At 43.2% G+C, this 24,875-nt stretch overlaps 1 protein-coding gene across 8 annotated transcripts in view; it reads left to right on the forward strand.

Annotated features, from left to right (window-relative positions):
- The window catches only part of TLE4 (TLE family member 4, transcriptional corepressor), a 128,522-nt gene that overhangs the window by 61,121 nt on the left and 42,526 nt on the right, over positions 1-24,875 (forward strand). For 4 of the 8 annotated variants that reach the window (XM_012928885.3, XM_004591790.4, XM_036496812.2 and 1 more), the window contains 2 exons: positions 1,400-1,604; positions 2,833-2,849. In XM_012928885.3, the coding sequence (XP_012784339.2) occupies positions 1,400-1,604; positions 2,833-2,849 (222 nt within the window). The remainder of the gene's footprint in view (positions 1-1,399; positions 1,605-2,832; positions 2,850-24,875) is intronic. The other 4 variants (XM_004591794.4, XM_004591789.4, XM_058657380.1 and 1 more) reach the window with 1 other exon arrangement.

Raw genomic sequence — 24,875 nt, forward strand, 5'->3', positions numbered from 1 at the left:
AGTGTTCCTACTTTATTTCATTGACAATATTCTAAGTACATACAGCCAACAGATAAGCACAGGTCAACAGCAGGCAAGGGCTAATTAACACTGCACTTTGATTTTGACATTCAAACACAGGAAGACATGTGGAAGGTAAGAGGAAGAAAGTGAAAGGAATTTGGAGAGGAGACAGGATGTTGACTTTGAAACAAAGCATCTCTAGCTCCTTCTTACTGGAATAATTCCATTTTTTCAAGTGTTTCGTGACACTCTGCTTGGAAAGAGTATTATAGAAGGGACTCATACTCTCATAGGTTAGGTGCGAAAATAACTTATTTAAAGGCAATTATTCAAATTTAAGCATCGCAGAAGTTAGTCTGGAATTAGCCTACAGTTGTTCTGGGGGACTATTCGTCAGGGTTTTGAGTTGAAGAGATTCCTGTTGAGGGCTGTATTTAATTTAGCATCTTACTTCTCCCCCTCACTCCCCTTCACACTCAGAGGAGGCAACAGGGCCTGCCCACAGCTTCCTGTAGCCAAGCTTGATGCCACAGCAGCTGAGGTCAAGCACTCCCATTCCAGCCTCTTGAGGGCTCTCTCTGTGTGTTGCCAGTGTGCTGGTAAAAATGACTTTAAACTCTTGTCAGTGCGGTTACTGGTGCATGCCTCACAGTCCCACTCAAATAAACCTGTCACAACACGGAGTCAGCCGCTGGAGAAGAGTACAAGGGCAGGCCTCTAGCTTTTCATTCGAGCATCACTAAACGTGCACAGAGTGCCCAATTATTTCAGCATTATTGAGCAAGCCTAGAGGAGGACCCAGGCCTTGCTACATTAGATTTTCTTTAGTAATTTGCTCAAGTACCGCTGAGGACACTTAAAGGGCTTAAAACGGTGGCTGTAACCAGTTTCCTTTCCTGGGTTGTTAATTCACGTTTCCTCTTTCAAATTAACTCTCACTGCATGCTGTGCAGCAGTTCTGGGAGAACTGTTTAACACTAATTTTCCTCAATCTTTAGTTTTTTTTTTTTTTTTGTCTAACATTACTGCTTCAACACTTGTTCATATGTATGTTTTGATATAGAAATATGTGATAGTAAGACTTTGTTTTTGGTGGGAGAATAAAATATGGAGTCTTTATTAAAGAAATCTGTTCACATCTCAGTTATTGAAAATTAGATAACTTCACTGTTTAAAAATTTATTTACGGTGTGTGTTTGAAAACCTCTAAATTCTAAGACAGGAAGCGCTTATCAACTGCACCTCTTTTCTCTCTTCCTATTAAAAATATCCGTTAAGGATAATTCTTTGCTTCGTGGATGCTAGGTTGTTTCTTTGCACCTTCAGTCTCATTTGGGGAGGCGGCAGGGCTGCATTTGGGGGAACAGATTCAATATCTCTGTCTGATTTTTCACAGCAGCAACAACTCCAGGCTCAGCATTTGTCACATGGACATGGTCTGCCCGTGCCTCTGACGCCGCATCCCTCAGGGCTGCAGCCCCCTGCCATTCCGCCCATCGGTAGCAGTGCTGGTCTTCTGGCCCTCTCCAGCGCCCTGGGAGGCCAGTCCCATCTTCCAATTAAAGATGAGAAGAAGCACCATGAAAATGATCACCAAAGAGGTGAGTGAAGCCCTGGGGCTGAGCTGACCCACCAGCTCTGGGGAGTGAGTTCTGGCATGCCAGTGTTGAGTCTGTCTCTGAAGTTAATCTTGCCAGTGACCAAATGGGGGAATTTCTGCTGGCAGGCAAATCAATTATTGGGAGCAGTCCTTTGCCAAATGATACGCTAGTGGTTGGTAAGAGTAAGTACCCTCCCCAAAGGCAAAGGGGGCCTTCATGTCTTTAATACCTTCCCATGCTCCCCAGATCAAAATGAAGTGAAATCCCACAATTCTGTATGTTTGAAACAGCTTGTCTGCACAAATAGCTAATTTTGACCGAATTCATTTTGGGGCAATAATTCTATTGACAAGCGCTAGCTTGATATTTTTCTGAATCACTTATTTAAAAGTCAGATGAGCCTACAGAGGGGAGGTGGAAGTCTCCTGGTAAAAAAAAAAGTGTCAGCAGTCTTAGTAATTGAAAAGATACAGCTCGAATTAATGAAATCGGGTGATTTAATGACACCTCTACCCAGTCTGTTTAGAAGCATGAAATTAACTAATTTCTTCTGATAAGAACAATACAATTATATATGCAATTAATTGATTTAAAGGCCATTTGAACTCCTGCTTTGGTTTCCTCCCTGCACTAAGACAGATGAAGGTGCAGAGAGACATTTCAATGTGAGTGTGTGACCGCGCTGTGTTTAATAATTATTTTTATTATGATAGGAAAGCAAAGGTAAAAGTCTTTCCCAGCATTCCTTTGTGGGAATTGACTTAGCTTGTGAGTGGTTCATTGGTTCAAAGGGTGTGGTTCATAATTAAAAGCTCACATCAACTACTGATCAAGTGTCATTACTATGAATTATAAACTTGGCTAAATGATTTTATCACATGCTTAAGATTCCTGTCCCTGATGTTGGAACACTGTTGCCATGTGTCATCCAGTTATCTTAATACAGTGATCCAGTGGCGAGGCATGATTGTAAACACAAATGGGAAAGTTGATAAGGAGCAGAAATAAGAAGTATCCAGCTTTGGTCCTTCTGAAGTTGTGTTAAAGGTGGATGGATGAATTTGGTTCAGAAGTATTGATAATCAAGTTGACTGCAGAGCTGGCATCTGCAGTTCGTATGCGTCAGAGTTCAGGTTTGTTAAAGGGGTGATGTTGTGTACGCTAACAGCACTTTTCTTTTCTCCTTCTCCCCGCCACTTTGCTTGTGTCGCTGCTGTTTTGGCTGTAGACAGAGACTCCATCAAGGTAGGCCTCTGAATCCACGGATGAATTAAGTACTCAGGTTTTTAAATGAATCCAGTAGTGGACTCGAATTTAGAGGATGATTTTGTGGACTTTACTAAATAATGCTTAACTGAACTTTTCTGTTCACTTCCATGTGTGTGGTTGAGATTTTTGGAAATGTGTTCCCATCTCTGTCTCAGAATCATATTGGGAGACCGAGGTTGGAATACAGTAGCCGGCTTGTGTTGCTCATTTTTGTTATTATTTGCCACTTAGGCTTTGGCAATTAGAGATAATGGAATGAAGTAAATAAAGTAGTTTATAAGGAAATTAGTCTCATTTGCAGAACCAATTCCATTTTACAGAATTCTTTATCAAAACATTTAAGAGAACTTAGAAATAATTGTATATTTTTAATAACATCTTGGCTTCCAAGATAGCGAGTTAGCACTGCCTGGGTGTTAGAGCTGTTTCATCTGCCTTCTGCATCTCTTGCCAGACAAAATGTAGGGAAGAAAGAGAAGCATCTAGACCCTAATGATTTGGATATGCCTTGTAACACTGGAATGGGATGGACTGGCTATATCTTACTAAGCAAGCAAGAAAGACAGGCTGCTGGGGCCAGAAGTGAGTAACATATAGAAATGACTTGGATTACTTTGGAACCAGAAACAAGTATAAATGTCACCACATTACCCATAATTATATCACATACACTATTGTGTTACTTAACCAGTTAGAAGGAAAAGGCAGTTTTTAAGCATTGGTCAAAGTATAGGTACTGCCAGCGTCTTGTCTTACAGTCTCGTTTTTTGTGGCGTACAGTTACACATCTGGCAGCTTTCGGGGAAGCTGTGTATATGAAAATTAAACCTGTGATATCACCTTGAATGACTCTCTACTCTTCTGCCCTTTTATGGGAAAAGGAAACTGGGGTGATTTCCTAAACCCTGAAATAATAGGTAATAAAAACTAAGAATATCTGTTTTGCCCTTCAGAAATGTTTGTAGTTTGAAAAGGCATCTGCTCTCCTGTTTAAATGTCAACAGTTACAATTAGAACTACACACAATTTATTTATTTATGCATTTATAATTGTGCAGTTTGTAGTATAATATGCATATCAATACTGAAGGAATTCTTGATCGGAATGTAGTAGGTGTTCCACACATGTCCTTAGGAAATAGTGGCGAAGTGCGTTGACCAGAAGGAACTGATAGCAGCTCTCGGAAAGCATACTTGGCTGTGCTGAGGCTGTGTTATAAACAGTTCCTGGCTGCTTATGATAAATGTATACCTCAAGGCAGACCAGTGAACTAAACAAAATTCTCCTCTCATGCCGTACTCCCAGCAGATGTGAAAATATTTATACTTCACTGGATGCTTTTGTGTCAATTACATTTTCTATTCCCTCCCTCAAGAGTAGCGTGTATTTTGAAATCATCTACAAATCACTCAGAGTGGGTCTGGAAGTGTCCAGAGAGCTGGAAGCCAAGGATAAAACAAAAAGGAAATGGAAGTGGATCTCTTTTTTTGCTTGACTTGTTATGGAATAGTAGCCAGGACTGGATGTTAGTGTGGGGTACCCTTCTCCAAGTTGAAGTTCTGTTAGGTCAGATCTGGGGCTGTCCGGTATCTTCGCCAGTTGAAATAGTTTGCACGTTTTCTTCAGTGTGTTCTGTGGTGCTCAGACAGACAGTTGCTGGATCTGGCTGTCACCTCTAAGCTCCTGTGAATGGCTGTGTTGGAGAAAGGATTTTTGCATGACTGTGTGCTGTGTGACTCAGGATGGTTTTGTCGGCAACAGCATGCCGACTGCCTGCAGCTGAAGTCGGGCTGGTATGAAATAATTTATTCACGCGGGGTAATGCTCCTTAACATTTAACAGGTAATGAACTTGACATAAATTTTCCTTCTTGCTTTTAATTTTTCCCTTTCCTCTTCTAATGTGCAAACAGGCAGCTCTGTACTCCAAATAATAAGTAATTTTTGGCCATCTGTCAAAAGGAAATTTCAACACAAATTTAAATTAATGGTGCCTGAAATTTTTTATAGCTCCTCTAAAAGCCTCTAATGTGCAGAAAATTTTGAATCTGCTGTAGTAATTAGTGTTGCATGTAATGAGGCTGTGGGCAGTAGCGTGCCAGCCCCTGTGTAACATTGTGAGCTGGTAGTGAAATTGTGATTTAGAATGGTTGTGATGGGTTTAATTGTGAGAGACACTTCAGAATGTTTTCTTAACATTGCAGATATTCCATAGGGCAGATTTCAGAATAGCATATAAAATATCAATTTAAATGTATTGTGAAGATTCAGGCATTTCAGGTAAATCTGCTTGTTCAAGCCTTGAGCCTTTTTTCCTCCTCTGTCTCCGACTTCTTGAAGTTCTGTGGACACAAAATCACATGCTATTGGCTTTATTGATCTTGTTTTCTATAGCTCTGGAGCCACGTTCATTCCTAAGCCTGTTATTTGCAGACCTGGATCTGAAGTTTCTCAACAAGGGTGGAGAATGTAAATATGGGTCTCAAGGAGAGAGCCCTGTAGGCGTCCGGGAATCAATTTCTTTGGTGATGAGAAACTGCTGAAGTGCAGGTTCAAGGCTACCACAGCCTTCCCTGCTTGTCCCTTTACTGTCCGTTGGAGTCCATGTGCCCATGTAGGAGTCTAACAGCATCATCTACTCTCACTGTTAACGGTGGGGTAAAAAGGTCAGATTTAACTCTAAAAAGCCCCTCTAGTTTCTTGTTTCCTGGATGGCGGCTGGTTCTCTCATCTCTAGCAAAGGCATGAATAAAGCGCGAGGCTTCCATGGGTCGTTCCTTCCCCTGAAGGTTGAAGGGTAGAAGTGGTCGTCTTGACAGTGCTGGCAGAGAGGATGTTTCCACGGGATGCCAGGAGCTCCCGTTGCTGGAAGGGACCAGTTCACGCAGAGGGCTCAGCTGCCTGAGCTTCCCCCAGGTCCTCCCAGGTCTCCTAAATGAGGACAAGCATTTAGAGCCATTGGGGCCCAAAATACCCGAAATGTGGTAGGAATCTGAGGGTGAGAAGTTAGTCTTGTCTCAAGCTACAAGTCTACATAGTTTCAATACCAGTTAGCCAAGAAGAGGCACAAAATCAAGACCGTTCAAGTCACAAAGTTCAATGTGCCCTAATGTGGACGATCTCTGTTGCTTCCACACAAATGCTGTTATTGTGCATACTGTATTACATCGTAAGTCCTTTCTGTATGGTCATCCTGTGTTTTATCTGAGTATATAGCAACTCTATCAGATCAGGTCTGTGAAGGATTTGCCTTGTTTGATTTGTGAAATCTAGCAGAAGCAAGTATTCTTCCCTCTTTAAATGATGCTGTTCTTTTATTATTGATTTAGAGTGGCACCAACAAGGAGTATGACATTTTGATGACTTATGCATTTACAAATTGATCTTCATAAGTTCTGTCAATTAAAAATGCCCAGCTCAGTGTTTGGGGATGTTTTCACACAGTCCACTTTTTTGGAACTTCATGAAGTCTTTGTAATTTCTGCTGGTATAATGAGTATAGGTAATACCTTTTTTTTTATTGTACATATAATTATTTTCAAGCCAAGTACTTTTGTGGGTGTATGTAATGTGTTTTCCTGTGTGATTTCTTTGTTTTTGTTTAATGTTTTTCATATAGATCCATTCATTGCTTGTGTTTAGAGCAATTGTTTATTCTGCTCTAATTGTATTTTGATATTTATTGTGTGTAGATTTTAAAAAGTACATTATTGCTCTCTTCAGTTATTTTTTGTGAGCAGAAAATGTTTATCAGCGGAAAGCAGAGTTGGTTTTATGTTCAAATGGAAGTATGTGAGTTAGGCCAAGAAGGGAGCTTTGCCTCATTAGCTGGGTAGTGAGGTGAAAGCAGGTTTTTAGTCTAGCACAGTGAATACCTCTGTGAGCATTTTGCGCAGTGACTTGATGGTCAAGGTTCTTTTCCAGGGTCTAATGTAATCTGTGTGAGTTGTTCCCTTTTTCCTCTCTGTTTTTCCTGTCTCCAAGGGAATGCCTTCAACCCTTTCTAGAAGTATACTTTACCCTTTGACATGTTCCACTTGGGAAAGTAGTAGAGTAGAAATCAGTTGAGGGGTTGGCAGGAGAGATGCTAGCCACATAGTTCAGTTGCTTTTGTTTTTAATCCTATACTCCTTCCATACACCCTCCTGCAAGAGAAGAGTTTGGGGTGGGGTTAGCACTGCTTGAATGCCTGCATCTCGTGGGGGAGTGCCCCTTTGAGTGAGTGACATCGGCTACTCCCCTGCCGACCTAGCTTCATCCTAATACTTCTTGGGAAGGCAAGTGGGTGATGCCCCAACTGCTTGTGTCCCTGCCATATGAGAGAGCCCAGTGGCATTGTAGGGTCCTGGCTTTGGCCTTGTCTGGCCCTAGCTGTTACTGCATTTGGTGAGTGAACCAGTGGTTGGGATTGGAAGATTGTATTCTCTCTCTCTCTTTCTCTCTGCCTTTCCAATAATTAAAAGAAAAAAAAATAAAGATTATGTTATCCTTTGGGAGAATATTTGATATAGTAAATATGCTTTGCTATAGACTTTGAAGGACACATTATGAAAAGCCCAAAGTATAAAACGGAAATAACACAAAACTGGATTTAAAAGGGATGGATAGGTGAAGTCAATAAAATACTGCAGAGAGTATCTAAGCAGACAGATAAGTAAAATGATAGTGGGCTAGCTGTGTCCATCTTACCTCCCTCAGTTGTCATTGCTTTGGAGAAGCTAATGAGGGCTGGGTTTGGGCACGCCCTGATTATCCATCCAGTGTTCTCCCCTGAGCAGTTGTGCCACTGAGGCAACACCTGCTACTTTAGGTTTCACCTGGGAGGGTGCTTCTCCTTACTTCATACCTGAGGGAAGTTTTGGAGTGTGAAAGCCTGTCCAAGGCCCCTTAGCTGATACTGTCTTCCAAGGAAAGTCCGTTTGATGACTCAGTCCCTTCTGTTATTGAAATTAGAAGCATACTACAGAGGGCAACAGTGCAAAGGAAAGGCGTGTGTGCAACACCTAGGTACAGCAGCTGCTTGCTGTGTTTAGCCACATTGTTATCTGTTCCTCTTGTGTCTGTGTGGAAACACTTTGAAGGACACCCCAGAGAGCATGCATTTTACTTCTAAGTACTTCTAGATGTAAATTGAATATGATTCTCTGAATCTTTTCTCAGTAACTGTAATGCCCGTAGTCACTATTTAATTACAATTTTTGCTGTCTTCTCATATCTTGTCTGTAATCAAACTTCGATTATTTTGCGTAATTGCTTTTCTCGAAATGGGATCCTACTCATTCTGTTTCATTGTAGCATCTTTTACGTGTCTTTTAATCTAAATCATAACTAAAAGTGAGTTTTCCTCACTTTTAAATGCTCACTTTTAAGCTTTTGCTGTGTCACAGAATAATTCCTCTGTAATCCCATTCTCAAAACTGATCAACAATTGGTCCTTGTCCACAAAAATTAACATTCATGCTTTCAAGAAGTTCTTAACCCTGTTGTGTGGTTGGGGATTACATGTACTTAATATATATGTGTGTGTGTATAAAAGATTTATTTTTTATTGAAAAGGCAGATTTACAGAGAGAAGGAGAGACAGAAAGATCTTCCATCCACTGGTTCACTCCCCAAATGGCTGCAATGGCTGGAACTAAGCCAGTTGATCCAAAGCCAGCAGCCAGGAGCTTCTTCTGGGTCTCCCACGTGGGTGCAGGGTCCCAAGGCTTTGGACTGTCCTTGACCGCTTTCCCTGGCCACAAGCAGGGAGCTTGGAAGGGAATGGAGCAGCCAGGACTCAAACCAGTGAGTGCCTACGTAAAATATTGGTGGTTGCAAGACGAGAATTTAGCCACTGATCCATTGTGCCGGGCCTGTAATTAATATATTTTTAAAAACCCATTTAAAAGATACTTTAAAAAGCCCATGGTAAACAGTGCTTATCAGTGGATTTGGACTTCGTATGCATTATAGTCTGTGTTTAAAGGTTAAAAAAGATACTGTTAATGGTGAGCATGCATTTCTAGGTATTTTATTGCTATGATTCTTGATAACATTTACTTCATTTTCTGTCACCCACATGCACGTGCAAACCTAGAATTCATTCTTGTGCCCATTCTCTGATGATGAAAGAGAAGTCTTTGCTGGAAGCACACTAGCGCATCTAGAGTATCAGCTGTTCTGGGGGATTCTTCACCTGACTCCTTCCTACCGCAGGCTGAGCTGAGCACACCATAGATAAGGTCATCCACCTACATAGATGTCACTGTGCTTTTTAAAATTTATTTTGATAGATTTAGATTTAGAGAGAAGATCTCCCATCCGCTGTTTCATTCCCAAAATGACCACAGGGGTCGATGCTGAGCCATTCTGAAGCCGGGAACCCATTGCTTCTCTCAGCTGTTCCACAGGGATGTAGGGTCCCAAGGCTTTGGGCCTTCCGCAACTGCCTTCCCAGGCCACAGGCAGGGAGCTTGGAAGGGAAGTGGGGCTTCCAGGATTAGAACTGGCAGCTGTATGGGATCCCGGGCCACTGCGCTATTGCGCTGGGGCCCCCACTTTTTAATTCTTAAGGTATTTTTCTCCACCTGTGTGTGTTACTATTTAGAATTGCCTTATCAGAGAGTAATTAGCAACTTCTGTTTTGTAGGTTTCTGATGTAGTGATTTGTTCATTTTTAATTGATCCTTGCCTCTAGGCATGGAAACTGTGTGAAATGTAACAGGTCCCCTAATTCCAGAAAATGTGTTGTAATTGTTTGTTTGTTGAACAGATGAATAAATATCCTCAGGGCATGGCAGGTCCTCAGGTGGCAAGCGTGAGTGGATTAACTGTGTTACTGGGGGAGGCACACTTGTTTTGTTGTGCCCTCCTCTGATTGCTGAAGCAGAACAAATATTAATTACCAGGGGTAGGCTGCTGGTCAGATCAGACTTTCCCGGCTGAGTCAGCAAAGGTGAGCTTAATGCTTTTTCTCCATAAACCAATTCTCTTAGGTACTAGATGTGTATTTCAACACAATATTTAATGTCTAATTTTCTTGTAACTCATTTTGTCTCTGGCGAAAATTTTGTGGAGTGTTGGTGTTACAACTGATGTGTGTATTTCACAAGCCTATGTTTCTCAAAAAAAAATAAGAAAGAAATGCTTCTGATAGAATCACTCCAAAGAATTGGTACCATGTAAATCCCTTCAGGAGGAAACCTCATACCCTGACTTTTCCATTTCTAAAGCACTTACCTCTATCTAATTTATATACCTGGTATTGTGGTGGCTTGAAATAACTTAAATATCTATTAGGTACAAAAACGACAGTTGAGGGCCACCACCATTAAGGGTTGTGATGTCAGACTTGAAGTGTTGTGTGTAATTACTGCCATGGTAGCTGCCCTGTGACAGGCTTGAACAAAATTTAGATTCCATGAAAGAGTCAAACAAGTTTGCTGAGGGCTCAATAGGACTTTCTGAAAGAGGTTTTGATTATTTTAAATAAGCTTGCGCTTAAATGAATACATGGAATCATTTCAGGACTAACTAATGGTACTTAGATTTGGTGAATCAAAACTTTAGATGTTAGAGTGGACTGCTTCGTTGTATTTCTGAGAGCGTAAATGTTGAGCAAAATAAGTTGAATTCACCTTGTCAGAGTTTTCCAGTACCAATCCTGTTATTTTTGTGGTTAATACATTATGGCATTGCAAGTGACTTGTTGGGCTGGATGTACTAGTATTATAACTTAAGCAAAGCCTGCTTGTGTTGATTTTAACTGGTAGTTCAGTCCACTCACCTGGAAAACCGGACAGTGCAGCCGCACACTCTGTGCGCTCCCAGGCTTCCTGTCTTCCTGCAAGTCGTGGAGTGGTCCAGCCCCTCTGTGTCACCAGTTGGGCAGGAATAGCACTGCTCTGGGCTCGCTCTGTCTGCTCGTTCACTGAGCTGCAAGCAGTGAGGTAGAAGTTAAAATGTCTTAAGTAAGTGAACTTGCTGAGATTAGAGGGGTGAGAGTGGTAGAGTTCTTTTTTCATGGAAATGGACTCATTGTTTAATTGTCTCATATCCTGAAGGATTCTTGAGTCTTCCTTTTTAATCGATGGTTTTTGAGTTGTGGACTGTTCTGATTTGAGGGCTGGGTGGGAGAGCCGAGGAAGGAGAGATAAACAATGCGGTGATGCCCTCCGTGAGAGACCCCCGTAGGCAATATAACACTGCTTGCTTATTTATTTTTCCTTAGGGCCATTTTAATTATTCTGGAAAATTTTGAGGATTCTATTCATTTATCCTTTTTCAAGCTTCTGTTTTCTTGAGTGACATTTGGCCTTTTGAGCAACAAAATAAAATTGGAAATGCTAATGTTTTGAACCGACTAAAGGAGGAAAATAAAAATGTCACCATGGCAACAAAGCTGCTTTCTAGATGGTTTCCTAAGATATGCCTGAACTAGAAGCAGATGTCTGATTTGAGAATCTTGCCTCCTTCAATGTAAACAAATAACTTCTGGGCAGGTGTTGGAAATAATATGGAAATCCTATTAAGGGGCCCGGGTTCCTGTCAGTCAGGAAGCCCGGTGCCACAAAAGGGCTGCTTGTGGAATAAAGGAGCAGAGTAAATTCTCATTAGGCCTGAGCTTTTCCCAGGAAGTGGTTGTCGTGATGTGTTCTTTCTCCTGTGAACCTGAATGTAAGCTGTTGCTCGTATTGATCTATTCACTGCCTTTATTTTGTTCCTCTTCATTCCAGATCTTCACGCGCCCCTGCCCGGCTGGGCTCCCCCCCCTCACCCACTCTTTCTCTTTAGATTAGCACTTGATCTGTGCTACTGCTCTGAGAGTGGTGACATTTGTGATTTTAACCTCCCACCCTTGGTGGAGGTTGGCTTGTGGAGCAGAAGGAGGGGAAGCTGATCTTGCCTGCTGGGCCTGGTTTACAACGCTGGCACTGGGGGCTCAGGGCTGTTTGGAACTGGCACATCGAGTGGAGTGGCGGTCCTGACGACTGTCCTGTGTACATTGACTTGAAACTTCTGTTGTCATGGGTCGAATAGAAGCTTAAAGCGTAAAGAGACAGGTTCTTAGAACTTTGACAAAGCATAGGTGGTTGTTTGAGAAGCTTCTAAGGTACTTTCTGGTTTGGCAGTGCTAGCCACGTGAAGTTACATTGGATAAAACAAAAGCAATCTTAAAACACAGCTTCTCAGTACACTAGCATCATGTCCAGAATCCAGTAGCCACGGCATGGGGCGGCAGAAGCTACTAAAACAGCAGCTCCAGTAAATATTCCTTTATTGCAGGAAGTTGTGCCCCATTGCAATGCGCTCCCTAGGGGTGCTGGCCTGCTGGGGCTTGGCCAGGCCTGTGTGCTGTCTGGTGAAAATGAACTCTTGGTACTAAAACACTAACTCCCTCTGTGTGCACAGAAAACCAGGGCGCGTGTGCGTATCTGTTTCGTAGCTTCCATATTGCCTAGAGCTGGTTGATATGGTCGGCTGCACTAATATAGTGATCTTTAAGTGGTTGTAGGGCCTTTTTCTGTTGTTGTCATAGAACTGGTTGAACATGATCTTCCTAAAAGGGACCCCTAGGAGATGTTCAGTGTTTCTGGTTGGAGGTTGGGTGGGGAGGGTGCAGGGAGGGTGCAGGGAGGTCGGAGGCCATGGATAACAGCATTCTTTATAATACTCAGAAGGTTAAATGTGGATAAACACGAAACAAGGCTTCAGAAAAGCCAGACTATTATTATGCAACATTTCTCGGACTATAGTCCCCGAGACGCACTTCATAAAGCCAATAAAACGCACACTGGTGGTCTCCTGTTGCCCTAGCAACGGACCATGGGGCATAGTGTATGTGAAATGCACGAACATCTGTGAATTAATCTCTTTTAGTTTGTTCTTTTCTTGGCACTGATTGGGCCACTCAGCCTTGTGTCTGTGCCACTGCGTTTGGAGGGGTAATCTAAAGCCGTCCCAGGGCGTTGTCCCTAGAGTGGATGGCGGAATGGAAAGTGAGGGCAGGTTTATCCTGGTAGTGCATTCAGCAGTGGAAGGATTTAGCCCGACAGCACTCTCGGTGGGACATTATTAGCTTACTTTCTGGTGCATGGGGAAATGAATAAAGAATTTTCTAGTAAATCTCAGCATTATTGGGTTTATTGTGCTGCCCCCCCAAAATAATCTGCAGAGAAAATTGAAATAATCACTTGTGTTTAGACCACAGTTATGAGGACTTGAAAGCTCTCAAAGTTATTCCACATCCTGTCTCAGGCTCAGCCCCACCCCAGTGCTTACACCAAGCCCTATTGGACTATTGGGCGCTGGTCTGAGTGACACGCCTCGATTGGATGCTTAGGTTGGCATCTGTTTTTGACCTAGACTGACCTTACTTCGGGAAATTTTAATCTGGAAGGTGACATTTTTGTCTTTGGAAGAATAGAGCAAACTGACCCCACATACATAAGCAGTCCTAGAGCCACACTTCATTTAGTTACTCTGTTACTTCTGTGGGAACTATCTTCTCCCCACTTTGCCCCTCGCTGCCTTCCCCTTCTTCAAGCTGCCCCTCCCCCGCACTCTGTGGACTCCATGTCCGGTTCCTCCTGAATTACCAAATGCTTGCTTGTAAACTATTCAGCACTCCCCTCATCATTTTCAGTTCCCTGTCTCTCTCTTGCTTCTTTTCTTCCTTCTGCTCTTGTTTCTCTTTCCTTCTGTTCCATAACGATGCAGCCCTCTATCCTGGCTCAAGAGGAATGCAAGAATATTACATAGAAAATGTGTCATGGCAGACGCAGCCTGCATGTTTAAGGTTGCAGGTAATGTGTTAAGAGAGCTCTGTGTTCAAAAACAGTCTGTTTGACTGGCTTGATCGTCATTAATATTGGAGGGCATTTAAGCAGGGAGAGAACTGCCAATTTTCTTATCTTTTTCATATTATGAAGACATGGCTGTTCCTCTGTAGCTGAAAGCATTTCCTGGTTTCCTTGTTAGACAGCCGACCGAATAGTTCCTGACTTTGAACCTTGTTGGTGTTGGTAGATGAACTTGAACATTGAGCAATGCAGTCTAAATAAAATATTTAAAATTAGTCAGTATGTATTGATTTGGCAGCTGGAGGGCAGACATGCCTGCCTCTGGGTCATTTTGAAGGGAAGGGGTACATTGAAAAGATTAGGTAACAGTCCCATCCCTCAAATACGTCATTTTCTTGTTAAAGTTTGTAACTGAGATAGGCTGCTTTCTGAATAAAATAAAACATGTTACTGGATGGCTCCTCATCATTTTCTGAATTTCTGGTGAGTCCTGGATTCTTTAAGAATGTGCCTACAACACTGGTTTATGACCGTTGGCAGACTAGCTCGGACGGCACCCTTCCCAGGGAGCTGCCAGGACTGATGTGCAAATACATGCAAACATGACCCTTTAGCGAGCACTGCCAGCTGTGCCAGTGGCAGCATGCTATAACTGCCCATGCTATAACTGTGTGCCTTTTACTCAAGAGCTGTTTTGTAGGAATTGGTGAAACAATTGGCCAATAGAGTTAAAAATAACTCATCGAACTTGTCCTGTGTGAACACCCTCATTTGCTTTCTGATGGATTTTTTTGATTTAAAAACAAAAGCCTGGACGAGGGGGTGTGGAGGGGTGCTATGCTATTGCTACCATTCCGTTCCCATGTCATTTCTACTGTCCTTTTTAACTTTTAATTTACTAACTTCTTATTAGCTACTTGAAACCTGACTTACAGGGATCATTAAATATTTCAGGAGGGAAGCAGAAACTCTTCATTGTGCTTTTCCTGTCCTGGCCATGATTTGTTCTTGTTTGTTTTTTAAAAACCCCCCAAGTCCTTATGCCAAGAGGCAGCAATTCTTAGACACTCATGGTGTAAAGTCAAAACTCCATAGTGAGAAGTGGCAGTGAGTGGGCTGGCTGGCATGAGCACGGGAGGAGTCTCATGGTGCCTATGGGTTGTTTCCTTCCTCTGTGTTTGTCACAGTGTGCTGAAAGCAATAATTTTTTTGTAGTCTGGATGTTTGAGGGCTAGAAAAGGAAAGAACATAAATATTCTAGAAGGAGAAAGACCTGTAGGATTTCAATGTTTTCCTCCTATTGTTTGTACCGGCCTGGCAGAGAGCAGCACTTCTTGAATTTTATTTATTTTTAACTTTTTAACTCTGATCACGTTTTAAAAATAGTTTCAGAAATGATACTGTCACTTTAATTAAAGCGAAAGGGAAGGATTCTTGCCTGGTTTTCTTGCGCACACAGCATTACAGCGAGACATTTGGCAGTGGGAGTGATGTCAAGGCTTCAAGATGGCTACTGAAGACTGCCTAGTGCCTTGCTGTTGTGCCCACCCCCAATGGGGCAGGGGCAGGCTGGCAGTCTAAGCAGAATCCTTGGTACCATGCATGGAGATGCCCAAGTTAAAGATCTCATAAATAAATGACCCTCGTGATGACATGAAAGACTGGCTTTTAATTTTAAATTTCCTGTCTCTTAGGAATTTATTTCTGCAACCAGGTTAGATCTCACATGCTTTCTTTCTTAAGATTTATTTCTTTTCATAAAAATATTAAATAATAAAATACTTTATTTTTATTATTATATAGAAAGGCAGATTTACAGAGAGGAGATACAGAGCGAAACATCTTCCATCTGCTGGCTCACTCTCCAAAAGGCCACACTGGCCAGAACTAAGCCTATCTGAAGTCAGGAGCCAGGAGCCTCCTCCAGGTCTCCTATGTAAAGTAGGACTTTGGGCCTTGCGCTACTGCTCTGTCAGGCCACAAGCAGGGAGCTGGATGGGAAGCGGTGCAGCCAGGACATGACCTGGCACCCGTATGGAATCCTGGTGCGTGCAAGGCAAGGAATTATCTCCGGAGCCATCATACCACACCCATGTTTTCTTTTCTTTCCTTTTTTTTTTTTTAAGATTTATTTTATTTTTGTTGGAAAGTCGTATATACACAGAGGAAGAGAGACAGAGAGGAAGATCTTCCGTTCGTTGATTCACTCCCCAAGTGAGCCGCAATGGCTGGAGCAAAGCTGATCCAAAGCCAGGAGCTTCTTCTGGCGTCTCCCACTTGGGTGCAGGGTCCCAAGGCTTTGGACCATCCTCAACTACTTTCCCTGGCCACAGACAGGGAGCTGGAAGGGAAGTGGGGCTTCTGGGATTAGAAATGGCGCCCATATGGGATCACGGTGTGTGCAGGATGAGAATTTAGCTGCTAGACAGCAGCGCTGAGCCCCCATGTGTTTTCTTTTTGATATCCTGGTTTTTGCTTTGTAACTTGGTCACATTGCAGTGGCTGCCATCAGCTATAGGTGTATTCAAACCTGCAGCTTGGTCTAGCCCTGCAAGGTCCCAGGAAGAGATCTTGGTCAACCCTGGAATTGGGCCAAGACCTTTTGGCAAGAACTTTTCAGGTCCTGGATATCTAATTCAGGGTGTTAGGGCCTGGGAAAAGCCTGTGTGAGGGTCTGGGTGAAGGCAGAACCAACTGTTTGATTTGTATGTCACTTTGCAAACCACACTGTTAGAGAGGCAGGTGGTTGTGTGGGGCTGTACTCTGAAAACTAAGCCTTTGTTAAATGAACATCTGTACATATATTTTTAATCATAAGTAATTCAGGGAATTCTAAAGCATAAAGAACATATAGAGTACAAGCTTTAGGAATAGGTACTTGTAAACTATGCTTTGCTGTTTATAAATCTGTAATTATACTTTAGAAATATCCATTAAAAAAATCCCAAGTGTGTATTGTCCCTTACAAAAGGGACACAGACCCTTTTAAAAGTCGATCATGTCAACTAATAGTCATTGCGTCTTGGCCTTCCCTCCAGCTTGTGTGGGAGTAAGAACGCCAGGCAAAGGTTAGACCTAAAAGAATGCAGGTTTGTTAGACAAGAGATTATCACTGGGAACTAACTGGGGTCATGATTTCTGTTTTCAGCTGCCTTTGTTCCTTTCTTGTGCTTCTGCAGGCAGACAGCTGGAAGTGCTGTAGAAATATTTGAAGAGCCCTGTTTAGTGGTTTATGTGGAAAGTCGTTGAATAATTCACATAACAAATGATTAGACAAGCACTTGTCCATCTGACTGAATTATTCTCCGTGTTTGCCGAAGCGGCGAAGAAGGGAACAGTGTCTCCTCCTCCAGAGGGTATACAGTGGCGGTATTGACCCATCTAGTTATTGGGTTTCAGCCTTTTGTTGACATTGTTGTAAATGAAGGCAGCCCGGACCGCTCTGAGCAGCTGGGCTGGGTAATTGTGAAGGATCCCTGCTTGTTGCCCTTACCCCCAGTGTTTGCGATGGGTTGTTTGCTTTGACTTCTGTTGAACTGTTGACAAAAGCATTAGATACAAATGGGAACAAATAAAGTGGTGAGATGCCAGGAGGGCTTGGCAGGAGTAGTGGTTTTCATTCTGACTTAAATGGAGGGTGGAGGAACTTATCTAGATGGGAAATGGAAGGTGTGTCTGTGTGTGTGTGTGTGTGTGTGTGTGTGTGTGTGTGTGTGTGTGTGTGTGTAGCACTGTTTTCAGATGCCAAGCTAGAAGGTGATCTCTGACTGCCTACCTTGGCTTACGGAAGGGAGAGAAAATCAAAAGGGCTACCATGTTTATCTCTGCAAATCCCACCCTGTACTTATCCTGTCAGTCATGTGTGTGGCTGACCAGGAGTCTAACAATGAAGTACATTCTGGATTCCTTTCTGGAAAAGCACGAAGAAACATGTTTATTGCTGGGAGCATTCTGGTTTAGGGGAGATGACAGGCCTGGCATCGAGATAGGCAGGATTAGAAAGAACAGTATATGCTGAAATAGTATGGCTAGCAAAATGGAAGTCATTTGCTGGAACGCTTTGAATTTGGTTTAAACAAAATACTCTTTTGTATATTCAAATGGGGAGTAGCTCAGCTGTTGTGAAGCCAGAAAATTAATGGTATTTTTAGTGAAATAGCAAAAGCATGTCAACAACATAGCTGCAGTTGATAATGCTGGCATTTTATTCATGAGGAATTATCAATGCAGGTTACTGGACAACATAGTGTGACTGAAAATGATTGTTGGAGGAGCCGCTGCCCTTTTGCTCAAAGACTGCGTTTTGCATTTAGTCTTCCCCAGGCTTCATTTGTGCATGTATTTTTCCCCCTATCACAAACCAAAATAGGAAGTCTTTTTGGCAGAGAGCAGTATGCATATTTTACCTTTTTTAATGTGTGCATGAGAAAGTCCTCTACGCAGAAGCCAAGGAGTTTGTTTTTTATGCACAGGTGGTCCCTGGAGGTGAGGAGGCAAGTCCCTATGAAGAATTTGTCTGAAAGTACTAAATAGTGAAACTTGGTATTTTAACAGGCAAAAACTGTGCACACAATTTGTCTTCTGCCTTGGCAGTAAAAGATTTGGAATAAGTTGTAAAGTGAAACATGGATAAGGATAGACAAAGTGTATTTAGTTAGTTAAAACACCCTCTGTGGCCGACGTTTCGGTGATCATGATAATTGAAAACTTTGCTAGAAGTCACCTTGGAATTGCCGGGAAGGTGAAGTTGTGTCTTTGTGTCTGGGCCCAAGAGCTGTGGGTACTGGGTTTGCTTCCCCAGTGTCGGGCCGGGTGCTGGCTGTGCTGCTGGGCTCCGTCTCCCCACCTGCCCCAAGCAGGGCCAGAAGGCACCTGCACCTTCATGTGCTTGTTCCATGCCTCCAGTTTTGCCTTCAGGAGTTGCCGCAGGAGACAAGAGAAATTGACCACAGGTATGTTCGCCGTGTGTTTACTAGGTTGTTTTCATCCTCTTACCTGTTGTGGTTGTACAGGCCAGTGATTGGTTGAGAGGTGAGGACTTTGTCAGAAATGAGAGTGTGCCGCAGATGACTATTCTCCTAAGTTGACTTGTTTTAAAAAAGATTTATTTATTTATTTATTTTTATTGGGAAGTCAGATACACAGAGAGGAGGAGAGACAGAGCAAGAGCTTTTGTCCGTTGATTTACTCGCCAAGTGGCTGCACTGGCTGGAGCTGAGCCAATCCAAAGCCAGGAGCCTCTTCTGGGTCTTCCACACAGGTGCAGGGTCCCAAGGCCTTGGACCATCCTTGACTGCTTTCCCAGACCACAAGCAGGGAGCTGGAAGGGAAGCGGGACTGCCAGGACTAGAACCAGCGCCCATATGGGATACTGGCACGTGCAAGACAAGGACTTTAGCCACTAGGCTACCGTGCTGGGCCCCCAAGTTGGTTTTCTTAAAAAAACAAAAAAGAAAGAAAAGAACCTGGGGTTCAACTCTCAGGAGCTATTTTGTTTGTTTCAACAAATGATCAAATGTTCACGCCTCAGTCTAAAGTGTATGAAGCAAAGTCCCCAAAAGAACTGATACAAGGTGGGGCTAGTGCGTATGTGACTGAGCAGTTGGTATTTCTTACTGGGTTCCGTCCTCAGGAAGAGATGGGGGAATCCTGCAAGTTGGAAAATCTGGAAAGACAATAAGGCTAGAACTTTTTCATTAGCAAATTAAAAAGGAGGGAGCGCTTGAGACTTGACATGCTTGACTCAGCGTGACTCCAGAATTATGAGAGACCCTGGGCAAAGCAGTTACAGGCTCACACGTGAAACAAGTGGGTTCTAAAGACATTTACCTAGGCCAAGACAAATAAATGGGTGCACAACACCCTCAGGCAGTGGCCAGGGCTGCCAGGGTAAGCATTTTCTGGAAGAGACCTGTTTTACAGACAGTCTGCCTCTGTCTTCCCTCCTCCTCTTTTCCCACAATTCAAGCTGGCATTCCTGTTTGCCCTGCTCTTAAAACTGCAGTGTTACCTTATAAACGGTGACTCAAAGTGGCTCTTTGCACCCTGTTTAAACTCCGTTGCTTAAGGTTGGGAAATTGGCGTATGTTCGGACTTGCCCACATGGGTACGTGTGACCTCCTGTGAACCCTGGCTTGACATTCAAGTGCAGGGTGCAGGTTCCCAGCCTGCCTTGGGGCTGGACAAGATGGCCAGTTCTTAGCAGGTGCTTCTTGCTACCACCTTTTAAAAAAAATGCACAGAACAGATTACTTGAAAATGACTTTGCTCAGTTTATTTGGGGAGGATGAAATTTAAATGGTGTTACACGGGCAAGTACCAGACAAAACAGAAAGAAGCAAATGAGAACTGTGCCGGTTTGCATAGGAAATTATCTTGAGATTAAAATTCTGCAGAAAATCTACAAAAATGGATATTGTCGGTGCAGATGGTCGAGAATTAACTTCAGATGCTCTGAGCATGTTTTTTGATTCCAACAGGGGTTTTTTGTTTGGGGATAGTTTAACCTGGACTGGGAACATGAGTTTATATTTTACAGCAGAGATGCTTGCCACTCAAAATAGATGAACCTCTGGGTCCCTGTCAGTCTTGTCTTAAAGGACAGCCACCTGTCATGCCATGCGTTGATACTAGTAGGAGCTAATAACTACCCGTGTAGGCACCGAGTGGCCTGAAGCCTGGAGCCATGACTTCCCTTGTGTTGCGCTGAAAGCCTCTTTTATTTCCATGTCAGATTACCTGTAAAATGGACCTCTCCCTGCAGTGTTGTAAAGTGTAACAATTCCAGCGTTCCTCTGACTGTGTGGGGAGAGGGAGCATGCCCAGCCGAGGAGACACTCTGCCCACCTGAATTGTTACTACTCATACAATCCCGGTCTGTAAGTTTGGCTGTGCACTGTAACACTGATTTATTTGCACCTCCTTTTCTTCAGCTGAGTTAACATAGCAGTCCCGCGAGGCAGCTGAGAGTTCGTCGTGGCATGGGCTTCTGTGGGGGTACCTCTGCAGAGGAGAGGGGGCTTGCGTACTGTAGGATGGCAGAGCTGGATCTAGTGGGGCAGACTGAGGACTGTCTGTCCCTGTTGGACAAGTGAACACTTGATGATGTGATGCTTGGTTGGTGTGTTTTCAGAGAAAACAGCCTCACTTGTTCTAGAAAAAGATCAGTCTGGAAGATTTCAGGTTTCCTTTGCCTTTTAGACTGTTGAAACAAAACTTTCCTTTGCTTGTTTAAAAAAAAAAATTATTGGTCCCAGCCCAATAACCTAGTGGTTAAATCCTCACCTTGCACTCTCTGGGATCCCAGTTCATGTCCCAGCTACTCCAATTCCCATCCAGCTCCCTGCTTATGGCCTGGGAAGACAGTAGAGGATGGCCCAAAGCCTTGGGACCCTGCACCGGCGTGGGACACCCGGAAGAAGCTCCGGGCTCCTGTCTCTGAATTGGCTCAGTTTCCGCTGTTCTGGCTACTTGGGGAGTGATTCAGCAGATGGAAGATCTTCCTCTCTGTATATCTCACTTTCCAATAAAAATAACTAAATCTTAAAAAAAAATTTTAACTTTTTAACTTTATTTCAAGGGCAGAAAAGGGAGAAAAAAAAAAATAAGAATGAAATTTCCTGTTTGCTGAGTCACTACTCAAATGCCCACAACACCAGGTGGGGCTAGGCCAAAGGCAGGACCTGGATGTCAGTCCAGGTCTCCCTTGTGGGAGAGAGGGCTCACCTGCTATTTTCCAGGATGAGCTTGGCAGCAGGCTGGGGGCAGAAGCAGGGCCAGAACTGCAGCCCAGATGCTGTGGGTGCCGGTGCGAGCAGCAGCACCTGCCCGTCTTGCTGCTGTTTGGTCTTGATTTGGTGCGAGCCCTTTGGGTGATGGTGCCCTGCTACAAAGCTGTTTTCTGTTGCTATAAATTGGAGCAGTCCCCTCTCACATTATGGGAAGAGGGTGGTCCAAGTGTAAATCCACATTGTTTAGCCTGTCATACCGACAGGCTCCAAGCAGATTCCACACCAGTTGTAGAGAGTAAGCTACATCCAGGCCGTGGTGTGGTATTTGCCTTTGTAGGGGAAGACTCAGTTCTGGGAGCAGGGTGACGTGGCCGCATTTCCTCCCCTATTGACCGGGCACCTTTTGTGGACCCGTCTTCTAGGGAACCATGTTTCTGGGTAATGTGGGCTCTGGTTTGTTGGTTTGTTTCTGAGTTTTGAAGAGTGCTGTGAGGATCCCAGGAACTCCTGTGAGGTTGTGAGATTGCTGTCTTACCTCCCCGAGATGCAGCTTCTACATAGCTTGTTCAGGTTTGATGTTTCACAATGATGCATTTATCAAAACTAAATGCCAATTGTATTCTTCCGTAGAGACCGATTTTATTCAAAAAGGTAAGGAAAGAATGTTTATCCAGCTCAGAGGGAGCTGAGAGGAAGGACCAGAGTAAGTGGAAACTTTCTCCAACCACAGTTAAAGTTGTGTTGAGGAAGCAGGTGCAGGTGAGGGCAGGTGGAATGTAGAAAATGCTCAGCCCGGGGACTTCATTAAAAATGCTTTTAAAATGCAATTCCAATCAATTTGGAGAGTCCTAGAACATTGCAAGATATGTGAAAACATGCTTTAAATGCCAGCAGCCAGTGAAAAGGGCACAGTCAGAAACCCTGCTATAAATTGAGCCTTTCGCTTTCAAGAATGTGGAGGATACGGCTCCGAAATACTCAGAATAAATATCAGGGAAAATCGTACAGACCTCTCATCCTACAAAGAATGAATTCTTTTTTTCAGATATCAGGATTGATTGATTTATTTTTATTTCTTACTTTCCATTTTACAATTTTGCAGGCATGTTCTTCCTTCCCCTCCCCTGACCCCTTCGCCATCACTTCCTCCCCGTAAAGAATGAAATTTTTTAAGAGCTAGTTTTTTGGCCTTAACTCTTGAATTTTTTTTTATTGGTTATCACAGCATTTGTTCTGGTAGATATACATGTCAATCTGATGATGACAAATATCACTGTGATTAAAAACATCAGTATAGCTGGTATCTAGACTCACAGTCTACCTGCTTACATCAGTATAGCGTGGAAGGATCCATTGGCATTAAGGCAACATAGTGTGAGTTCATCTTGAAGATTTTTCTTTATTATTTACTTCCTGGAATTTGTGTAAGTGGATTAGTAATAAATTCTTTCAAAAACGTGTACTTAACTTTGGCATATTTATGATATTATAGATAATTAAGAATTATTTTCAAATCGTTTTGTGCATGGACCCGTATTGAAGTGTATGCTTTTGTGCAAAATTGTACACCAAATGAAATGCTGCTGCCTGAGTCCCCTCTCCCCATTTTTCCCCTATTTTAGTTTTCTGATTTTTGGATTTAGAAAGTTTTCCATGTATTTAATAGAATAATATTCCCATGGGGGAGAAAGAAAAACCATAGCATTGAAGTTTTACTCACTATCAGCCACCAAAACCCACGGGTAAGAAATTGCTCAGAGATGGTGGACGTGCAGCAGAGCATGAAGGGTGGTCCCTGTGTGAGGCTGTGTCCTACTCCGGGGAGCCTTGCTTCTGCGTCTGCCTCTGCATGCTTTTCCACAGCTGTCCCACACTGTTCTCACTGGTGATGCCTGCCTCTGCCTGTCGCTGGGCCTGTTACCTTGGGATCCTGGTCCCCTCCGGTAACACATGCTTCCTGGCTCCCCTCCCCTTCAGGGAGTCCTTCCCAGGTAAACTGGAGAGGTGACTTGTTGCTTTTCCCAGTGTTTCAAGTCTGAAGATCCTTAGAAGACTGCCTAGGATGAAAAGCATGGGCGTTGCAGCCACTGCCGTGGGCTCTAGAGACAGCTTTGCCACCTGCTTCACGCTACACCAGACTTTAGTAATAATTATTATTGTGAGTGGCTCAGCTCTAGCCATTGTGGTCGTTTGGGTAGCGGACCAGTGGGTAGAAGGTCTCCTTTCTGTCATCTCTGTAAATCTGCCTTTCAAATTAAAAAAATAATCTGTATATATTTTTTTCTTTTAAAGAGCTCAACAGTGAAAATAACATTAAAAAAAAACAAAAACAGAAAATGGTGGTTTGAGACCATTTTTGCTTCACAACATTTTGGAATGTGATCACACAGTCCTCTGTGTTTTTGTGTTAAATTTTTCATATCCAGCAGATGTATCCTCTTCTGCTTACAATCTAGAATCTGTTGTATGAGTAATTAAAATTTTTGCAGATAAAAAAGATCTGACAGATTTTAACTTGTAACCTCTTCAGTTTTGTGGGGATTAATTGATAATCTCCTAATTTGGATGCTTCATTTCGTGAAGAAGCAAGAGTAGTTTGGTTTTAGGTTGTGGTTTTTTGTGTTTTTTTTTGTTTGTTTTTTAAATAATCACTGGTTGGATTTGGTGATTGTACTTCATGGTGTGTCTTGGTCATTTGTAATCAAACTCGTTATTTTTTTCTTAATTAATGAGCATATTTTGGCTGTGGTCCCCAGTTTATCCAAATAGTCTCCTCAATGTGGAGATGTAAGGCCTGGGTCACTGAGGTATCGTCCTGTTGAGTTTGCTTTTGCAGTCCTTTCCGTCTGTTCCTCCACTGCAGCCTCCTCTTGCCAGTCCACAAAAGGACGTCTTGGTGGCTGCTCAATGATGGCCTGGGTGGGCGGCAGTCGCGGCAGGTGCTCGAGTGCAATCCTGTATCAGTGATGTGGGGTTGAGGCCTGTGTCTGTATAGATCTGGTGAAAGAAAGAATCAAGACATAGAAATTAAATCTCAATTTATTCTTCATTTAACCAACCATTTAAAGCAAAAATGAAGTGTAACACCAGGCTGTCCTTTCAACACGGACAGTGTGGTAGCTAATAACCACTCGTGATGGGAGGCTGCATCTTTGTCAGGACAGTCTGATCCACTAAGCCTTGCCAGTAACACTCTGATGGCTCATTGTCTTCTCTTTTAACCACACTTCCCAGCTTTACGTGAAGGAGCTCAGGTGAGCTGAGAGCCTGACTGGATCCAGACGGCAGGCAAGATGGCACTGTAGGGTCCTCTGGGAGCGTGGCAGGAAGGGATGACTGGCTCTTACTGTCCAACCTGCCGTAGGAGATGTTCTGTCAATGCCGCTGGTCTTGGTGGTAGACACTGTCAGTACCGGAATTCTTCACTGCTTTGGCTCGTAAGGGCCTTTCTGGCAAACGACACAGCAGAAAGGAGTGAATAATGACTTC

This window comes from Ochotona princeps, chromosome 31, assembly GCF_030435755.1.
Source record: "Ochotona princeps isolate mOchPri1 chromosome 31, mOchPri1.hap1, whole genome shotgun sequence".
NCBI lineage: Eukaryota > Metazoa > Chordata > Mammalia > Lagomorpha > Ochotonidae > Ochotona > Ochotona princeps.